We start from the raw sequence: 19,465 nt of genomic DNA, 5'->3' as shown, positions 1-19,465 counted from the left end.
CTTGGCAAGATCTTGATTATGTCCTTCTATCTGTATCCATCAAAACAACCAATTAAGAGTCATGTATATTTACTAGAGGAATCATTAAATGTAGTTTTTTGGAATCTTATAACAATACCTGCAATGAACAAATTCCACATCCATGGGTTCCTGGTTGTAAGCCTGTTCAAAGTCTGCATTACATTTAAGAGTAACATCCTCATTATGTATCTGTTGCAAGATTAAAAAAAAAAAAAGTCAGCATACTGATGAAGGCTTAGTAATTTAAACACAAAGAAGCATCTCTGAAGCCACTGAACCCTCTCATCACCTCCGAAAAGAACACCTACATCTACCTGCTATCAACATATTGCATATCTAGATTATGTTATAAGTGCTTTCATAGTAGGTAAAGATTATAATCTAGAAAACAGGGAAGTCAAAAATCTTTAAGAAAGTACAATAAAAAATACAAAATAATAACTCAGAATGTAGATAAACCAAATCTAGCTTCCCAAAGGTCAGATTAAACTAGTCTGTAATTCTATGAACTCCCAGTCTCCTCTTTGAAATCTATGGACCACAGCATTTTCAACAAGAGATACACCTTGCTTACCTCAGTAATGTAGGCAACGTACTCTATTATATGCTCAGAGTAGATCTGACTTTTCAGTATGACTTTATCACCTAATTGTAAGCAAAGTTAAAAGGCAACATAATGTTAACAAGGAATAGTAAAATTCTCCCTGCAGCACTTTAATTTCTTCCTCTGTTGCATGGTTAAACTAGGAGTCTGCAGGATGCTACATGTTAACTAACTTCAGCTAAGCTGCTGTATCCATGAGTTCTTGGTCTGAAATGTAATATGCAGTTGTATATTACATTTTAAAAGGCACCTAATATTGATGCCATCAGACAACACCTCCTGAAAACTGTATCTTTTATATTATTTGAGATTCTGAATTAAATTGTAACTATTTTCCCAGCTTTTGCATTTGATACACTTACTGTCTTTTAGGTTATTACTGCATTGCACAGTTTATCTTTGATGAAAGACTCACCAGGTTTTTTTTACATGAAAAATCCAAAAATATCAGAACATGCTTAAGAACAGACACATGCAATGCTGCTTCAGACAGCTGCCACCAAGACTCACACCATAGTTCACTTGTCTAGTAGCCTAGATTAATAACTTTGTGTTCAACTACATGAAAGATTTCTTTAAGCAAATGAGTAAGCAATGGAGTTTGTATTGCACTGAAAATATCCTTCAATGTGCTATTTGGCTTTATCTCACATTAATTACTACCTGTAACCAGGTGAGGTTTGCCCTCTTCCACTCCTGGCACTTCCAATACTAAGAAGTTCCCACTCCTTTTCAAAGTAACCCCAGTCATGCTGAAATCTTTTATCTCCATTTCTGCATAGATCTCTTCAAGCCACAAGAGAGCAGAAAATTTTGCTTTGTAAGTATCTAGATTTAGATGCTGAAAAACAAAAACAGTATACATTATTGTTATAACTTCTACACCAAGATATGGAAACCTCTATTCTTAACTTTATACAAAATACCTCTTAAGACAGACTGCACAGCAACAGGGTTGTCAATTAAGGCACCTAAATACATCTATCTATATACTAGCTAATATTTTAAACACCTCCAGTAGTCAAAGCAGAATTAGTATAGACCTTGGAGCTCAGATACAATAGGCAGTCAGCTACAGTTAACCAAATCTCTCCCTACTGCAATGGCAGTTTCAAAATCTGAATTCAAGGGCAGTCTACAAACTGAATTCTATGCTCTGCGATCCCAGAAAGCATAAAATCTAAGTACACTGGGCAGATGGGTGAAGAAAGAGTAATAGAATCATAGAATGGTTTAGGCTGGAAGGGACCTTAAAGATCATCCAGTCCAACCCCCTTGCCGTGGGCAAGGACATCTCCCACTAGACCAGGTTGCCCAAAGCCCTGTCCAACCTGGTGTTGAACACTTCCAGGGAGGGGGCATCCACAACTTCCCTGGGCAATCTGTGCCAGTGTCTCACCACCCTCACAGTAAAGAATTTCCTCCTAATATCTAGTCTAAATCTACCCTCTTCCAGTCATCTCAGACTTAGTCCTGGCTGATGATAATACAACTTATAGCAAACTGAAAGAACCTGAACTTTTTCCCTCTGAGCTTAATGCATCTCAGCAAGGAGGCCTGTTCCAACAGTAGAAAGCTCTATCTGAAGCACGGCACACTTGAACTGTGGCATGGAATGCTTTCTATCTGGTGTCTTCTCACTCACATACAAGGCGAATGAGCATTGCTTTCCGTTTCTTGCGCTTAACACTCACTAGTACAAGAAAGGACTTTAAGTGCGGTTAAAAAATGCTACTGTTAACAGCAGGCTTTCAGTATAAAATTATTTCAAATACTAAAGAGTTTTATCTTCCTTTTGAGAGAGGATCACTAACCTGCTATCTTAATGCTGTGACCTCAGGTTTTGTGTGAGCTGTTCAGAAAGTGATGACAGAGTTTTACACTTTTGAAAAATTAATTATCAGCCCCAGTTTATAAGTACTTAAAAAGTTAGGGATAAAAAGGTGAGTTGCAGCAATGTTCTACCAGAAATCACGACAAAATTTTGGAGAAGGGATCACCGTGAACAAGCAATAATGAATGAAATGAGAGGATTTTTTTTTTTAAGTTTTGAATAACCAGAAAAGAATCTTCTGTTATTGCAATAACTTCAGAATTTCTGCTTTCATTTGCTATAAAAAAACTGGACTACTGTTCTGACACCCAAAAAACCCTTTCCAATGATGCCTAAAAACTGAGTGAAGTGGAAAATTTGTTGAGTTTTTGCAATATTCCACCTTCTGCCCTGCACCCCCCCCAATATACTGCTACTCCCTTTTTCCGTTTTTCACATTTACCCTTTTGTTCTCTTGTAACCTTGGATTTTGTGACATACTGAAACCCACAGAAGTTACAGGATACAGACTAAAGCCTTAAGTGTAACAGTATTACATCATCTTCTTTTACACTAAGGGCTACACATTTTTGCTAAATTAAGGCTATATTGAACAAACACACAAAAGATTTTCTTATATAAACCTATGCTTGCATACCTCTGCTAGGAGAGGCTGAAAGGTCAGTACATCTACCTTCTGCTCCACACATTTTCTTAACTCATCTGGTATGGTATAATGCGGGAGAAAGCTTGGCAAATGCTTTCTGTGATTTCTAAAACAAAAATACATGACATATCATAGAATACCATTTACCTTTCTCAAATTATGTATGTGAAAAACATACATTATGTATGTGAAAATATCATGCCACATCATCAAGGCTGTAAAACCAACACATACACACCCCCAGACCAAATGATTCCTTCAAAGTGACAATGGAGAAGTTTGCTATACTGGGAAGAAAGATAAGTGTTCCAGTTACAGATTATATGAAAATATCGTGTGTCTGCTTTTTAAATTTATGGATATTTTTAAAACTAAGCAAATACTCTAAACATAATGGAAACTATTTGCAAAAGGAAGAGTTCTGAATGAAAGATGGGAAATGTTTATTAGGTATAGATGTCAAAGTTGCTTGAGGAGTTAAGAAGCTAATTCTCTCAGAAAACTATTTCCTATTTTCCATTCTTTTTCTTAATAACAATTGTTACTTGTAGATGACTACGCAACAGTGTTTAATCTTGTTTATCATCACATTATATAGTGGAAAGAGCTCCTGTTTGACAAATTACAAAGAAGTCAAGCAGTTCATTACTAAAACAGCTTCTATCAGTAATGTCCACAATTATCTTGTTCATAGTACGCATACAGAAACCCTGTACAGACTCCAAGTTTCACATTTTCTTTATCAGCATTACAGAACTGATAGAGCAATACCCCATAGAATAGTGTTATTTTCTGCTCTAATTCACAGTACCTTCTGTATTTAGGTGCAATCACTATTGTCTTCCTTGGCTGAGGTTCTGGAATTTTAGGCTTTCTTGGAGAATATGGTTCCACAGGTGCTATTAGTAATTCTTCTTCACTTGTTACAGTGGCTTCAATATAGCGTCCAATAGTAAAATCAGAAAAACCAAGCAACAGGAGTTCTTTACTGTATCCAGGATTTCTTAGAGTAAGCAGAAGTTACATTCTTAAAACCATTATGTTCACACACTATTTTCCCCAGCCATAGATATTTTTAATAGAAGTGTAGATTCTCCTTTCAGTAATATACGACAACTGCTAACTTAGAGTAATTCCTCACACTTACTTCCAACCCTGAGTTCAATTCAGGTATCACAAACAGTGAAAAAAAAAGAAAGGGAAAAAAAAAGGTAAACATCTCAAAACCTCAATTTCATCAAAAGCTTGGAAAAAAAGCAAAAAAATCCCTACCCTCAACATACTAGGTACAGAATTAATACTTCAGTTACAAGGAAAATCTTGGAATTATGGTTACTGAAGATTAGCCAAACATTTCCATGAGAGGCACCTGAAGCATATCCCTTCACTGTGTGCAGCGACAGCTTTGCTCCACCTTGCTTAAGGCTACTCAGAACTGAACCCTGACTGTAAATACATCAAGCAGAGAAAGTATGAAAGGTCCTTTATTTCTGAAAAATGCACTTTATATGTGTAAGCAGAGCTTGAGGAGTGACAGAGGAGAAAGAGAGGGAAGAGTTTCTTCATCTGATGTCAAAGAGTTTATCATTTCATGTCAAATGATAGGACAAGGGGCAATGGGAGTAAGCTGAAGCATAGGAGGTTCAACCTGAACATGAGGAAAAACTTTACTGTGAGGGTGACAGAGCACTGGAACAGGCTGCCCAGGAGGTTGTGGAGTCTCCTTCTCTGGAGACATTCAAAACCCGCCTGGACGCATTCCTGTGTGACCTAGTCTAGGTGATCCTGCTCTGGCAGGGGGGTTGGACTAGGTGAGCTTTTGAGGTCCCTTCCAACTTCTAATATTCTGTGAAATAGTCTCTTCAGATTGGTTTCTAAGGAACTTAAGACAAAAGATCTAACACACACCATCTGCTCTGAAATCCCTTAATGAACTCATCCCAGCACTAGGCAGAGCCCAGTTTTCTCCTCAGCACTAACTGCACAGTCCTGAAAGAAAAGCACCCCAGAAGGATTCCAGCACACTTTCTCTTTGGCAGAAGTACCACTTTTTCATGCCAAGTAACACTATCTGCGCAGGCTAAAGCTACAGCCTGGTTTCCTCTGATACACAAACTCAGCGCAGATGCTGAACTGTCCAGATTCATCATCTACATGTGCAGTCTCTGTGGTCTCTTAAGTGGCCAGCAAGCACTTGTTATCTTCATGCTCCAGCCCCCCATAGAGTTTTATGTGGATTGTTCTGTATTATTAGAAGAGTCTCAGACTTAGCTGCATTTATAGATCTACAGTGAAACAAATTGTACTTTCTACACCTTTCTCCACAAAGGCAGGCCATGCCTGCAGCTTATCTTTCAAACTGCAGCTATATCATCCTCCTAAGAAAAATTCTAACTCTTCTTTCATTATTTAAAATAGTTACAGAAGCAGTGTGATAGTTAATACAGTGTTACGTTGATGAATGAAACCATTTGACCTTGTTTTCCCCTGTCCAACTTCTAAATTGTAACCATAAGAATAAATGGTCATGTTATACAAAGTTTCTAGAGCTGGAAATAACTGAATAGTACATGAAAGTAAGCTTTCCAGCATGAGGTTCCTACTTGAATTCTGAAAGAGCTTGCACAGAGCCACTTTTTGTTGTTAACTAAATTGATTAAATATTTTGTACAGCTTAATATTTTTGTATTTCAAAAGTTTTTTTTAAGATCTGCAAACCACTTCCTCTATAAATTACTCTTTCAAGGATGCAAGCTTTTCTTTTTTATTTCAGAATACATGACCTGCATTCAATATCACAGGACAGGAAAGTTTGACATGGAGGCATGCAGCCACATGAATACGACATCAGGGTACTGAGACTGGAAGAAACAGATATTAGACATAACATAAAAATTCCCAGGAAAACTACATTAGCTCTACTGCTCATGGAGCAATGGGTTTCCTAGAAAAAAATATAATCAGCTGTAGCCATTATCTTCACCTTACTGTGTTTTTTTTTTTAGATAAGTGATCTACTCCTACTATATTTCTTCTGTTTGGTCTTCTACCATTTTCTTTTTACAAAAATCTGAACCAAACATTAAAATACTAATTACTTCCACAGCCTAATACAGGTTTCCACATCACTTGCTAATATGTGTTGGCTTAATTTATCCTACACCAAAAAGAGAATGGTGCCTAGAATAAGGGAACTCTTAAGTCAGTTTTTATGACTTGTTTCCATAGTATTGGTCAGAACCAATGGAAGGAAATACTTACACAGCTGTGCATATGATCACTATGAAAGTTCTTCCACCTGGTGGTATGACAATTTCTCCAGTAGTGTGGATGTTCATTATCAGTTGTTCCACACCTCCTCTTTGCTCATTTTCTCCATTATGTAGATTTTCATCTTTTACCAAGAAAAAGTTTTCTTTTGTCTTTGATAAATTTGTATCCTGAGAAGCAATTCCTTCTGTAGTAAAGAGATTATAATAAAACCTGTTACACAACTGCTATCACTAGCATAGACAAGTCTTCTCAGACAAACCTAAAGGTCTTCTGAGGAGTTAACACTCAGCATTCAAATGTTAACGTTTCACTGTACCTGTAATGCCTCCATTCTTCATAATGGATGTATTAATCAATGACTCATGTGTTGTTCCTCCACTGTCACTATATGAATTAACTGCAGCTTTTGAGAGGTTTTCTTGATTTATTGGAGAAGATGACATATATGCTTCTGGAGTATTCTCACTTTTTTGAGGAATCTGAAAACTGAATTGCTTGTCTTTCACCCATCCAGCTAATCTGCAGCTGATTAAGGACTGTGGAACACACCCTTTATTCCTAGAAGTAGTGATGTAATTAACAACATAATTATGTGAATATTTAACGTAGTATTTGGGAAGCTTAATTCTACCTGAAGTCAAGTATAAACATACACTGCAGGTTATTTCACCATTATTTCATAGCCACTATCAGAAAGAAATTGCACTGCTGCTTTTAACTCACAAGGACCAGAACCTCTGCTAAATGTCAGTATTTCTAGGTTGTATCAACCACTATATGAAGCATAAAGAAATACTATGTATAAAAAAAGCTATAATTTTAAATTTATCAGTGGGTAACTAAGACTTAAGAAAGAGTACATAGCAACAAATAGCAGGTATTCAGGTGTGGCCTCATTTGAGGCTCTATGTCCACATGTGAAATAAAACAAAAACAAAACCAAGAGAAAACCACCAAAACAAAAAAACCCTCAAGGATACACCAACATAGTTCCTCAGCATCCAAGTTAAAAAAAATTAGAAAAAAAACCTGGTCTGCTTTTAATACATGAATATGCAACAGTCCTTGTGTTCTAAGATTTTGAAGACGATAGCGTTATCTGCAGCTTACTTAAACACACAAGTAAAAGCATTTACTTTAATCCTCATTCCAGAAAGGATTTTATTAGGATTGAAGAGACAGGACTGGGGAGTCTCAAAGCACTATCTGCAAGATAGATGTTCAATAAAAAGACTATCCTAAAGACACTAAATTCAATATGAAATTACTTTTAATTATACAGGATTTGTGGGTTACTTGAAGACCATGAACCACAAGCCTCAACCATGAAGGGCTTTTGTATGAAAGACAGGTTTACAAACTATGGAGTGATGGAAAGAAAGCAAGCTTACAACAATCAGAAAGGCTTACTCTATCAAAATGATCATTCTTTCAGATTCCCCCTGTTTCAGAGTTCCAAAATTAGTCATCCTTGATACTTTCAGCCCTCCTTTGTCTCTCATTAAGTCTTCATAAGATTCATCCAGATTGACTCCATCAGAGTGAGATTGTCTGTAAAAAATAATTTTAGCTAGCACTTTTGAAACACAAATAGACTCAGCAACTATCTTTGATTCAGCACAAGTTTGTTTAAGAATCACTATACCAAAGCATAGCCACAGTATTTAGGAAGACACAGGTGAGAGGGTTCACTTTTTCTCAGCTACTTATACTTCCAAGACAATCAGATTACCTTTACTAATTTAAGCAGCAAATTAAAAATAACAAGCCTTTTGTCAGCAGCTCAAAAAAACAGCATAAATCTTTGGATACAAGACTAAAATGATTAAGAAGCTAGCTAATCTTTGCTGAAGAGCTGAATCAAATGGTAACTGTCATGGATCTCTTTGGGAGCTAAACCAAGACACAACAAAGAGCAGCTCCTTAGCAAGAATCCTGATTAGCACTGAGCTTAAGAGATAAAACGACGAAGTGTTTCAACATGTACCCCAAGCACTTATGTCTTCTGCTTACTGCTGCAGTCTGAAAGCAGGAGACTGAAGAAGAAATTTGAAAAAGCTGAAACCCAAAAAAGCACCCTTAAAAACTACTATCACATACACTACTGATGAAAAATGCCTAGAAAACCAAAGTCGCATGCTCTTCCCTGTCCAAGACAGTGACCAGAGCTCTAATCTCTCTGTGTCAGCTATCTGTGGAAACCATTTTAAAATTGTTTATATTCTACAATTAAGAAACTATTCAATTAAAGTGGCATGAAAACAGCTTGCAAATATTTTAATAATCTTGCCAACATTTACATACCCTAAGTATTCCTTAATTACCTAATACAATAAAGTAGAAAGTGACTGCAGCTGTTCATTAGCTACATCAATTTCCTAGCAAAGCCCACTAGATGTCTCCCAGTTCAACTTAAGCCACTGCAATTTTTTGATATGTTAGGAAATACACTAACACTGAAATCAACCCTAAGGTCTACTTTTGTAACTTGGCTTTAGTAATAATTTTCTGTATAAAATACATCATTAAAAATAGGTTCAACTGGAAAAAAAAGTGAACAAATTTACTATTGTGCAGAGTGATGCAAACATTCAAGCTTTATCTGGGTACAATTTAAATCTACTATATTATCTCCAGTGAAAACAGCTTATTCAATTCTTCATAGTTTCTTTGAAGTCCTAGGTACCACCCTTAGCTATATTTCCTAGAGAATGAACATGGTAAGTTCTTCCAAAGACCGTGCCTGATAAGTATTAAAATTTACTTTTTGCTCTCCTTTGGACTTTCCAATTGGTCAACAGCTTATATTTGCTCTGCAGACTCAGTAATCCTACCAAGGCCTTGTCAGCACTGGTGGTGACAGACTTTACAGGTAAGAGCCCTACTTATATGCATTTGGGCAGTATTTGCATTTTTCACAGGACACTCAAACTCACAAGTAAAACTCCGGATCTTTGCTGCAGAACTGCTACTGACTAGTTGTTGCCCATTCTACATTTGTGTAGATGATTATTTCTCAAAATTTTGCTTCTTCTCCATACTAAACATCAGCTACTTTTTCCAACCTTCTCTGCAGTCTGTCCAGATACTCCTCACATCATATATGCCATCTAAAGTGCCTGCAGAACCTTTCAGTTCAATACTTGGAGGGCCAACTAATCAGATCATTAAACTATTCTGTTCAGGGCTATCTGAATAATCACTACAACTTAAGCAAAATGGATTAAAGCAGCATCAATTTTGCATCTGTTTTGCTGAGAATGGTTTTCAAGTGGTAAAGTCCTCACTAGAAGAGCGTAGATTAGAGAGACACACAGGATAAGAGCATGAGCTTGGCGTTTTTCTAACAAAACCAGGCAAAAATTCCTTCTTTGCCTAGCAATATCTCTGAGCTCAGCTGCTACTAGTTTTGCTTCTCTAGCAAGCACCTTCTGGAAAGGAAGAGAAAGCAAGGATGAAATCGTATCATGCTCTGATCTTTCCAATGATCTATCATGCCTTCTAGTCAACTACTAGAGAATTCACAGTATTTCTTGCTTAATAGACACAACAAAATTTAAGCTGCATAATTACAATTAATCTTTAGCTGTTATTACGTGGAAAGAGAATGTAAGAGTGAACATTACCCATCCTGGGTGACTGGCACCAAGCACAGAGCTCTCCAAATATAACACGACTGACTGCTCTCCACCACAATCGCATTCACTAGATCATGTCTACGAGGTGAATAGCCATCAGGAAGTCTCAATGAATCCAAAGTGAAAAATATACTCTCATCTACTGTACCACTTCTTCCACAGATGCTGGAAATGCGAACCTGTAACAGTTTGTTACTTGGTGTTACTCAACATTATCTGCTTTAGCTAACAGTCATGCTACCACTGTATTTTTCCTGCAACAGTCTAGCATTAACAGAGCTGCATTCTGATGTGTCAGTTATTCATGGCAGGTAAACATACAGCTCTAACATAAAATCACTGTGCTTGTCTTGAGATTTAAGAGTGTAAAGAAACACAAGTACTTCAGGCAAGTATTAGGTTCCACTTAAGCGCATACTGCAATATGTACCTTTGACTTAATCACAATACCTCTCTTGTGACTTACCAACTTATCTAATCTGTACTTCAGTATTAGCGGTCATAAGAGATTTTTTTTTTCCTATGTTTGACATGCAAATATTATTCAACATATACCGTTAAGTCAAATACAGTAAAACTAAAATGCATATTTTCCTAGAGGGAACAAAGATGTAATCAAAATTTTTAAAAATGGACAACGGTTGGTTTTAGGCCAAAAAAGTTGGATAAATTACAGTAAACATAATAAATTCCACAGTCATTACTTCTTTAAAAAAGTCTGAAAATCCATACACCTTCATTGCAACTGGTGTAACTAAAACAGTAAGCATCCAAATCAACAATTGACAGCCACTAAATAATAAGTTAGTCACTCTTCCTTTTCTAACCAATATGTGTATCCTTTTCCAAAAGCTCTGTTACTTTAGAAATAATCCTATAAATAGATTAATTGATATATCTTTTAACTAAAGATGTGTTACAGCAATCTACCAGCATTAGCAACTTCAAACCACCTTCAAAACCCCACTGCACACAAGATTCCTCTTCAACAACGTGCAGAACATATACCTTATCTACTTGCTTATATCTCAAAGGCTTTACAGCAACTGCTTCACTGTTCCATGTTGTCCGGTTAATAAAATATTTTGCTTGCACCCAGTCACCTTTACAAGGCTTAAAACCTATGTAAAACAGAACATTTCTCAAGTTTAGTACTGATGACATTTGCATTACTCCTATACAGAAATAATTTCAGTTAAATAAAATGACCAGACAGAACAATGCATTCTTCAGATTCACTGAGTTCAAATTGCTTGTCACAGTTCTTCCCACAGGAGGTTATTACAAACTATGTGAGAGATGCTAGTAGAAAAAGACACTTGTTTAAATATAACTTATGCTTAGATGACTGCATGCAAGTTATGATCAGTGAGAATGAGCAGGTAGCTTTCTCCACCCAAAACCCTATGTTTGTTTCATTATATACACTGTATTCTAATACTTATTTGGGATGTGGACTGCAAGTTTATCAGAAGATATTTCTATTGTACGTACAAAAAAATTAAGGAAGAGCACACAAGAAAATCACTACACACCTTCACAGACGTCTTTCATTGCAAAAAAAGTATTCTCGTTAATATAGCCACAATTCTTAGAGACGGAGGTAATAATGCCAATTAATACTTTCATGTTTAGTTCAGAAGCATCACATGTAGCATTGGAGTCTCCCCATGTATCCTGGACCACATCTACCTATTAACACAAAAAACTCCAACATTCAAACAGCTGACACTTAGAATTCTATGTTAAACATATATTCTTATAATAAATACCAGATTTTCTACGGCTCATGGAAGTTAAGCTCTGTATTAAGACAGTTCTATACTCACTCTACCTGTTCACTTTTGCACACAAAAAATACGAGTAGTAAACAGTAAGTAACTTATCTCTAATTTACATAGTGTTTATGCAGGGAGACTCATCCTGGGCTAGGACAAAGACACCCTCTATGTATCTGCTGTGGTGGCCTATAGATCCATCGCTGGAGCTAACAGCAGCACTGGTGATCTAATCCCAGCACACTCCATTGCCATGATCATTATACTGTTCACTTTAAATACCACTATTCTGTTTACACAAATGAAATGTAACCCCCAGCAACAAGTGTACTAGTTTAGACTAGACTAATTACTCGTTTAAATCAGCTTATTTCAGAAAGCTTACAAAATACAGAAACCATTACAGAGCACATACAGCAAAACATCCCACAATTGCTAAAATATCCTAGTTGGTTTAGAGATCCTTAGGTACACCAAGTTTATGTATTTTGGAGTGATAACAGTATTTCAACAGTATTATGAAAGCTGTCATTCAGAAGGAAAACAAGGAAGAAGAATGAAAATTTAAAGTAATTAATTTTATTGTGTCTGTTATTTTACCAACCAGCACTGAAATTGCTTTCTGGATTTAGAATATTTAGTTTTCACATAGGAAAGTCATTCCACTTAAGAAAAAAAAATCTCCCCTCAAAATTCTTTATACAACTGGAGTTCATTTTACAACTTAGTGTTGCTCTGTTATATAGTTCTAATCTTTAATATGAAACATCTTAATTACTTTAGCCTTCAGGAATTTTCTTCTTGTTATTTTGAGTTAAAGGAAGGACAGAACAGAGAAAAATGGAGGCATGTAACATTTTAAATCTTCCTGAAATAAAGTATTAAAAACCAGATGCCTAACAATCTCAGAATAAATTAAAAAACCACACCCAATTGATTGTTATCTGCCAGCATCTCAGAGTTTTCATTAGTTATTACCAAACCAGCAACAGAGATTGGAAGAAGTCCATACAAGTAACTCTACTGCATTTCTTCAGTAGCCTACAGACTTCACAAATATATAAAAACGCATCTAAACCCCCAAATATTACACAGGGTAAAACACAAATCAAGTTAGTCTTCTAGTACTTTCATTTTCTGTCTATTCCTACATGAGAAGCCACATATCTTATCAATTTAATTTTATCAGAATGTTCTCATTTTGGCTGGGATAGAGTTAATTTTCTTCACAGTAGTGAGTACGAGGCTATGTTTTGGATTTGTGCTGAGAATAATATTGATAACACACTGATGTTTTAGTTGTTTCCAAGCACTGCCTTACACTAAGCCAAGTACTTTTTCAGTTTCTCACACTGTCCCTTAGAAGCTGGGAGGAGACAGCCAGGACAGCTGACCCAAACTGGTGAAAGGGATATTCCACGCCACTAAAAAGCCATGCTCAGTATATAAGCTGGGGGAATTTGCCAGTGGGGACACAATCACTGCTCAGAGGCTGGCTGGGTGTTGGTCAGTGGGTGGTAAGCAGTTGTGTCACTTTCTTGAGTTTTGTCTTTTCAGTTGTTGTTGTTTTCCTTTTCATTAAAATTTATTATTATTAATTTTATTATTTTATTTAAATCATTAAACTGTTCTTATGTCAACCCATGAGGTTTTTTTTCCCTTTCCCCCCCTCTTAATTCTCTCCCTCAAACCACTGAGGGGAGTGAGGGGAGGTGAGCAAGCAGCTGTGTGGTGCTTGGTTGCTGGCTGGGGTTAAACCAGAACACAGAGTACAGTCACTGCCAATTCAACCATTTAGAGGAAAAAAAGTTCTCAGAGATATGCATTTATTTTAAACTTAAGTCCAGCCTCTATGCAGGAGTTTATCACGTGCAATTCATCACTTCAGCCACAAAATTTGTCTTCCCCATTAGCCGAGCATACATCTCATGGACTATTGTTAAGTTCGGATAAAAAGTGTATTTATTATTGATGACTAACAACTACAAAAAAAGGCGTCCAGCAGGCATCCAGCATCTTTGCATTGGTTTCTTATTCATAGGCTAATTAGGTAAAGATCTTTCCCCAAGATGAACAGTTATAGTGGCTGGTGAAGTCAGAGCTTTGAGTCCTAGGGAGATTTTTTTTAATTTGAGGCAAAAAAGGTGACAAATACAATAAAACAAAATAACTTTCTAGACCAACACCTGTACTAACAGGTGTTTCACAGGAGGCAGCTCTTTCTCATGACAAAAACAAGCCTTCACTTCTCTGTCCACACTGTCATACTCAAAGGAAGACCATTACAGCGAATGGAACTGTATTGTACTGAACTGCTCATGCAGTCACTCCCAAAGCAGCCCATGGTGGTATCTGGTCACTCTTTACAGAGACTCTACTGACCTTAAGTGAACTTCTTCAAAACCTAAGTATCATCAACAGGCAGTGTTAAAATTCATATTATACTTCCAGTCATATATATGTATATTTGAGCTTTATGTACATACAACACATGCCATTCACAATATGCATCCTTTTCTCAATTCTAATTAAATGTTTTATGAAGCAGTGACACTCTAACAGTTACATGCCCTGCACATCACAGACATATTGTGAAGGCCTCTGCATATGTACCTGACCCCCTGGTTCAGTAGTTTGTGTTAGCCTCAACTTCAGACACCTAGAAAATTAAAAGACATGGGTCAAATCTTTAAATTTTGAGGGGGATAGGCAGCAAGGAAGAGAGCACACCATACAACCTTGCTTTCCATAGACATGTCAATGTCTCCACTGATATTCAAGGCCTTACTTAAAAATCATGAAACTCTTTTCCAAAAGAGTGCACAGAAAAATCCAGTGGAGCTTCAATTGCTCAAGTTCATCATCAAGAGAAAAGCCATGTCTAACAGAAGAGAAATATAACTAAGAAGTAATCCCATGGTGACATATTGAAATATTTTTCAAGGTATGTCTCTACCTACCATTAATAAGAACAGTTTCAGGACTGATCAACAGACTAATTCTGAACAGTATACAGTATCAGTTATGAACTATTAACATATGCCACTTGATACCAACAGAATTACATTACTGAGTGCATCAGAATAATACAAACGCACTTCCATATGATAGGTGGTTATGTTTGGACACTGCTGGCAACTGACCAAAATGTCTCTGAAGTACCAAAATCAGGATGGTGTATAAATGAAAGGCATGAGGAATGAGAAATACTATATGCTAAACAATGCAAGATTTTGACCTCCTTTCCCCAATTTATGTATCATTTGCTAATTTAACATAGTAATGACAAATTCTTCAATCTGGTAACTTACACTCTTATTAAACCTGCATATCAGAACTTTACTAATAAGATTACTAGATACATTAGAATACTACGGCTAACCATTACCTTCCTATTACATGAAACATGATCCCTGAAGCCACTGTGTTTGCTAATAATGTTAATGACAGCATGAGCTGATAAGATGCTTAATTATAAAAAATCCATTTACTAGAAAGCGCAAGTTAATTTTTAAACTAGTTACACTGTGATTTGCTCTGTTAACAAGCAACTTAGGCTTTGGCTCAGTTTAAGTTTCCTAGGTGAATTACACTAGTCTAGCGCTGTACCTAAGCCAAGCAGATACAAGCCAAAAAGAAGGGTTCTGTATCATCCAGTTATCAGCAACTTCTGCACTGCTGTCAGTCTTTGAAGTGCTACTCATATTTACATAATACCTAAATGGACAAGGGCCACTTGACTCAGCTTCTCAGCTAGATTATCACAGGCACCTGAGAGTTGAGCCTATATGATTAAAAAAATTACAGTAGCTTAAAGTTGTGACAATGTATAATCAAGCTTGAAGTAGGTTTACAAATAAAGCATTGAACAAGAAAGGTACTGAAAATTCCATTTTTATAACTCTCCATAACATTAAGATGCTGATTTTCTACAAAGGAAGTTTTGAAGTTTATGTTTATTCACTTTTGTTCAAAAAGCAAACTTGCAGCCTCTGTTTTTTTATTTTCTTATCCATTCATATAAAAATAACATAAAATTGACTTTGAAGCTCAGAAAAGAATACACAGAGATCTGAACTAGGTATGATTAAACAAATTCCTATGCAATTATCTCAATACTTTCATATACACTATGTCTAGACTTATATTCAGAGAATCGGTATTATAGGACAACATTTTAAGGGAGATTGAATAAAACAGTAATAAATAACCACCCAAAACAATGTATCTCCACTAAGTGAAGGACTGGCAATTTCTCCTATTTTGTAGAATTTGGGAGGCTAAAACTATATAAATGCCAAAGGAAAGTCTCTAGGTATTTACAGAGAAAGTGTGACTACTACTTATCTTCACCTCTTACCCTGATGGCCTTCAAACCACCCGATGTTTTATCCTCTTCAACAGTAGCAGTAACTTCCTGTCCAACAGTCAGTGCCATACTTTTTGTAACAGAATCCTTTGTGAAGAATATCATGTCATCTATCATCCCATAATCATAGCAAAATCTTGTCACTACTCCTTGTACAGTTTTCAGTTCTTTATCACCTGTATCCAGAGGAAAAGTGTTCACATAAAAACAAATCACTTGCCTACAGAACTATGCAACAAGTGATGAATGCTACTAGAAGTACTATCCCTTCTATCAAAGTCATTCTCTCATTCAACTAAAAATACCAACTAAGTAGTTTCACATTTAAGTCTTATGGAAGTTATGCTTGCAACCAATTAAGAACACTAGCTAGATACAAACTACACTGTAAAAACAGCACTCTTTAAGCTGCATGAAAAAAATCATAAAATATCTCGAGTTGGAAGGGACCCAAAAGGATTGAGCCCAAGTCCTTGCTTCTTGCAGGACCTCCCAAAACTAAACCACATGACTTAAGGGTGTTGTCCAGATGCTCCTTGAACTTTGACAGGTTTGGTGCTGTGACCACTTCCCTGGGGAGTCTGTTCCAGGGACCAACTACTCAGTGAAGAGCCTTTTCCTAATGTCCAATCTGAATTTCCCTTGGTGCAGCTTCATTTCATTTCCTTGTGTCCTATTGCTAGTCATCAGAGAGAGATCAGCACCACCTCCTCCACTGCCCACCTTGGGGAAGCTGCAAACTGTAATGAGGTTGCTCCTCAGCCTTCTTTACTCCAAGGTGAACAAACTAAGTGACCTCAGCTGCTCCTTGCAAGTCTTGCCCTTCAAGGCCTTTCACCATCTTGGTCACCCTTCTCTAGGCACACTCTCATAGTTTGATGCCCTTCTTATATAGGGGCACCCAAAAGTGCATACAGTACTCAAGGTGGGTACACATCACAGCAGTGTAGAGTGGGGCAACCACCTCCCTCGACTAGCTAGCTATGCTGTGATGGACACCCCAGGACACAGTTGGCTATTTTAGCTGCCAGAGCACACTGTTAACTCATATTCAAGTTGACATCAACCCATTATTAGCTACACTCACAACCAAGACTATTAATACAGTAAGTAATCTTTCTTGCTTTCTGCATTCATAAATATGAAAAAGAACTTTTTGCCACATTGAATGCTGCTACTAAAAGCATCTTAAATACACATCATTTTGGAGTCTCAAAACATCAAACCTACACTGTCATCTCCATTCTACAGCCTAAGAAAGATGAAGAAGGCTTACTTACTGAAACAGTAGTAGGAGGGTAAACACAAAGCACCCACCACCACAACACTCCTCTTACACCTCACTCCATACTACAACAGCAACCACAACTTGTCCAACTCAGGAAACACAGCAAAAAAAGTACTGCTAGAAACACTCCCATATACCCTATAGTCAAGAAGCTGCCTTCTTTTCCAGACTTCCTTTCTTCAGGAAACAGCTCTTCACTCAGCCCCACCCATGCGTGGGCCGAGACCACCAGCGCCCTCAAGGCTCTGAAGCGGCACACGGGCCCTGCGCACGGCAACACAAACCCACACGTGGCCCATAAACTCCTACCTGAGGCCGCCCACCTCGCATCTTCTCCCTCCTCATCACCCACGCGTCTCCAGAAATAGGAAAACACCTTAGAAAAGAAGCCAAACATCCCTGAGCACCCAACACGCACACAACCCTCCCAAGAACTCCCTCAGCGCCCTCTCCTAAAGTCGAGCTTCAAGCCCCGCGCCGTCGCTGGCCAATCACGCTGCGCGCCCCTGGTCACGTGATAGAGCCCGCGCAGCGTGCCGCGAGGTGTGGCGCCGCCTGCCCGCCCGCTTCTGAACCCTCTCGCTGTCAGGGGATCGCTTTCCCGCCCGCCCAGGCCGGGAGGAGGCGGCTCTCTGAGGTGCCGTTGCCTCCCGGCGCCGGGGGGATGGTGTCTGCGGAACCGGAGAGGGGTGGGGTGGAGCGTTGTCAGCCCCCGTTGCTCCTCACCAGAGGCGGCACAGGGCCCTCTTCTGCCAGGGCCGAGTGGCGGGAGCGCTGGGAGAAGTAACATGTACGAGTGTCTGTAGTCGGTGATCCTTTTAGAACAGTGCTTGAGGGAGTGACAACCTCCACTTCTAGAAACATTGATTTAAAGCATTTTAACTACCATTTTCTTTCACTAAGATTCCTGTGGAGTGGTGGCAGAGGAGTGTTGGTTGGCAAGACTGACAGGTGAAGAAACAGATTTTTCTGGAGGAGTGGAGTGTCTTATGCATGGCTAAATTCCTCTCTGAAGAACCTGTAGTCTATAGCAGCCTTCCCAGGCTGTGCTTCTCGGGAATCCTATTGCAATAAAATGGCATAGGCAGAAAAGACCAGTATTCAGTCTGGATGTCATTTGAAGTGTTAACATGGTATATATTACATCCATAAAACTACAAGTATTTTGTATTTTAATAGCATACAATTGATAGTATATATGTTGGTTGAACCTTTTTAAACTCTTCAGATGACGATTCACGTAAAAGACTAAATCCAAAGAATTTTATATTATACTATGAGAATAAGACTCCCCTTTGAAGCTTTTTGGTCTACATTTTGCTCTTGGTTCAGAACATGCCCCAAGACATGAGCTGAGAAACAGGGGTTGAGGAATTGGCTCCATAGAAATGAAATACTTCAAAGGTGATTTTAAAAGAGCTGAAAACGTTCAACAAGGAATACAGGTAATGAGCTAAAATAATGTAATTAAATATTGTGTGAAAGAATGCATAGGTAGTGTAGCTAAGAAAAACTCATCAGAAAAAGGAAGGGTTGGTTAGCATGGTTAAAAAGAAATCTCGCCAGAACTTCAGGCGCTCCTTAGATTAGGGAACATGGGCATAAGCCTGTGTTCAGTGCTAGGGAAACTTCAGGACAGAATGCTTTTTTATTAATTACTGATACAAAAGTAGGACTATGGCACGTTTATGTACCTTTTTATCATATGGTCCTTTGGCAGATCAGTTATAATTGTCAAGTGTTTTTTGTCTTTTGTGGTTACTGTGGAGGATGCTCACATGGCACAGCCCTGGCAAACAAATCAGTATCTGCTGTAGCTGCTTTAGGCAGTCTGATCTTTTTCAGTGGTCATTTCAGTGATAGAAGTAAGTAGTTTTTGTACCCTTTAATGATTTGATTTGATTGCCATCCCTTGACATCTTTTGGCCTAGCTTGGAATAAAAACATTTAATTTATAAAACTTTTAGTGTTCTGTTAGCATTGTTAGATTTCCTGCAGTCTTTGTGCAGGTTTC

General features: G+C 37.7%; 1 protein-coding gene across 1 annotated transcript in view; it reads right to left on the bottom strand.

The window, feature by feature from the left end:
• The window catches only part of LOC104544485 (putative helicase Mov10l1), a 23,164-nt gene extending 5,462 nt beyond the window's left edge, over nt 1-17,702 (bottom strand). The window contains exons 1-13 of the mRNA XM_010189374.1: nt 17,681-17,702; nt 16,155-16,339; nt 11,552-11,708; nt 11,025-11,137; nt 10,005-10,195; nt 7,789-7,929; nt 6,695-6,936; nt 6,367-6,562; nt 3,917-4,108; nt 3,097-3,211; nt 1,289-1,466; nt 596-666; nt 119-210 (exon numbers count right to left, since the gene is read on the bottom strand). Coding sequence (XP_010187676.1) covers nt 119-210; nt 596-666; nt 1,289-1,466; nt 3,097-3,211; nt 3,917-4,108; nt 6,367-6,562; nt 6,695-6,936; nt 7,789-7,929; nt 10,005-10,195; nt 11,025-11,137; nt 11,552-11,708; nt 16,155-16,280 — 1,814 coding nt within the window. The 5' untranslated portion in view covers nt 16,281-16,339; nt 17,681-17,702. The remainder of the gene's footprint in view (nt 1-118; nt 211-595; nt 667-1,288; nt 1,467-3,096; nt 3,212-3,916; nt 4,109-6,366; nt 6,563-6,694; nt 6,937-7,788; nt 7,930-10,004; nt 10,196-11,024; nt 11,138-11,551; nt 11,709-16,154; nt 16,340-17,680) is intronic.
• Between the last annotated feature and the right edge of the window lie 1,763 nt (nt 17,703-19,465).

The sequence above is a fragment of the Mesitornis unicolor genome, unplaced genomic scaffold, assembly GCF_000695765.1.
Source record: "Mesitornis unicolor isolate BGI_N332 unplaced genomic scaffold, ASM69576v1 scaffold42907, whole genome shotgun sequence".
NCBI lineage: Eukaryota > Metazoa > Chordata > Aves > Mesitornithiformes > Mesitornithidae > Mesitornis > Mesitornis unicolor.
Note: the sequence above shows the minus strand (reverse complement) of the source record. Positions and strands in the feature narration are given on the sequence as shown.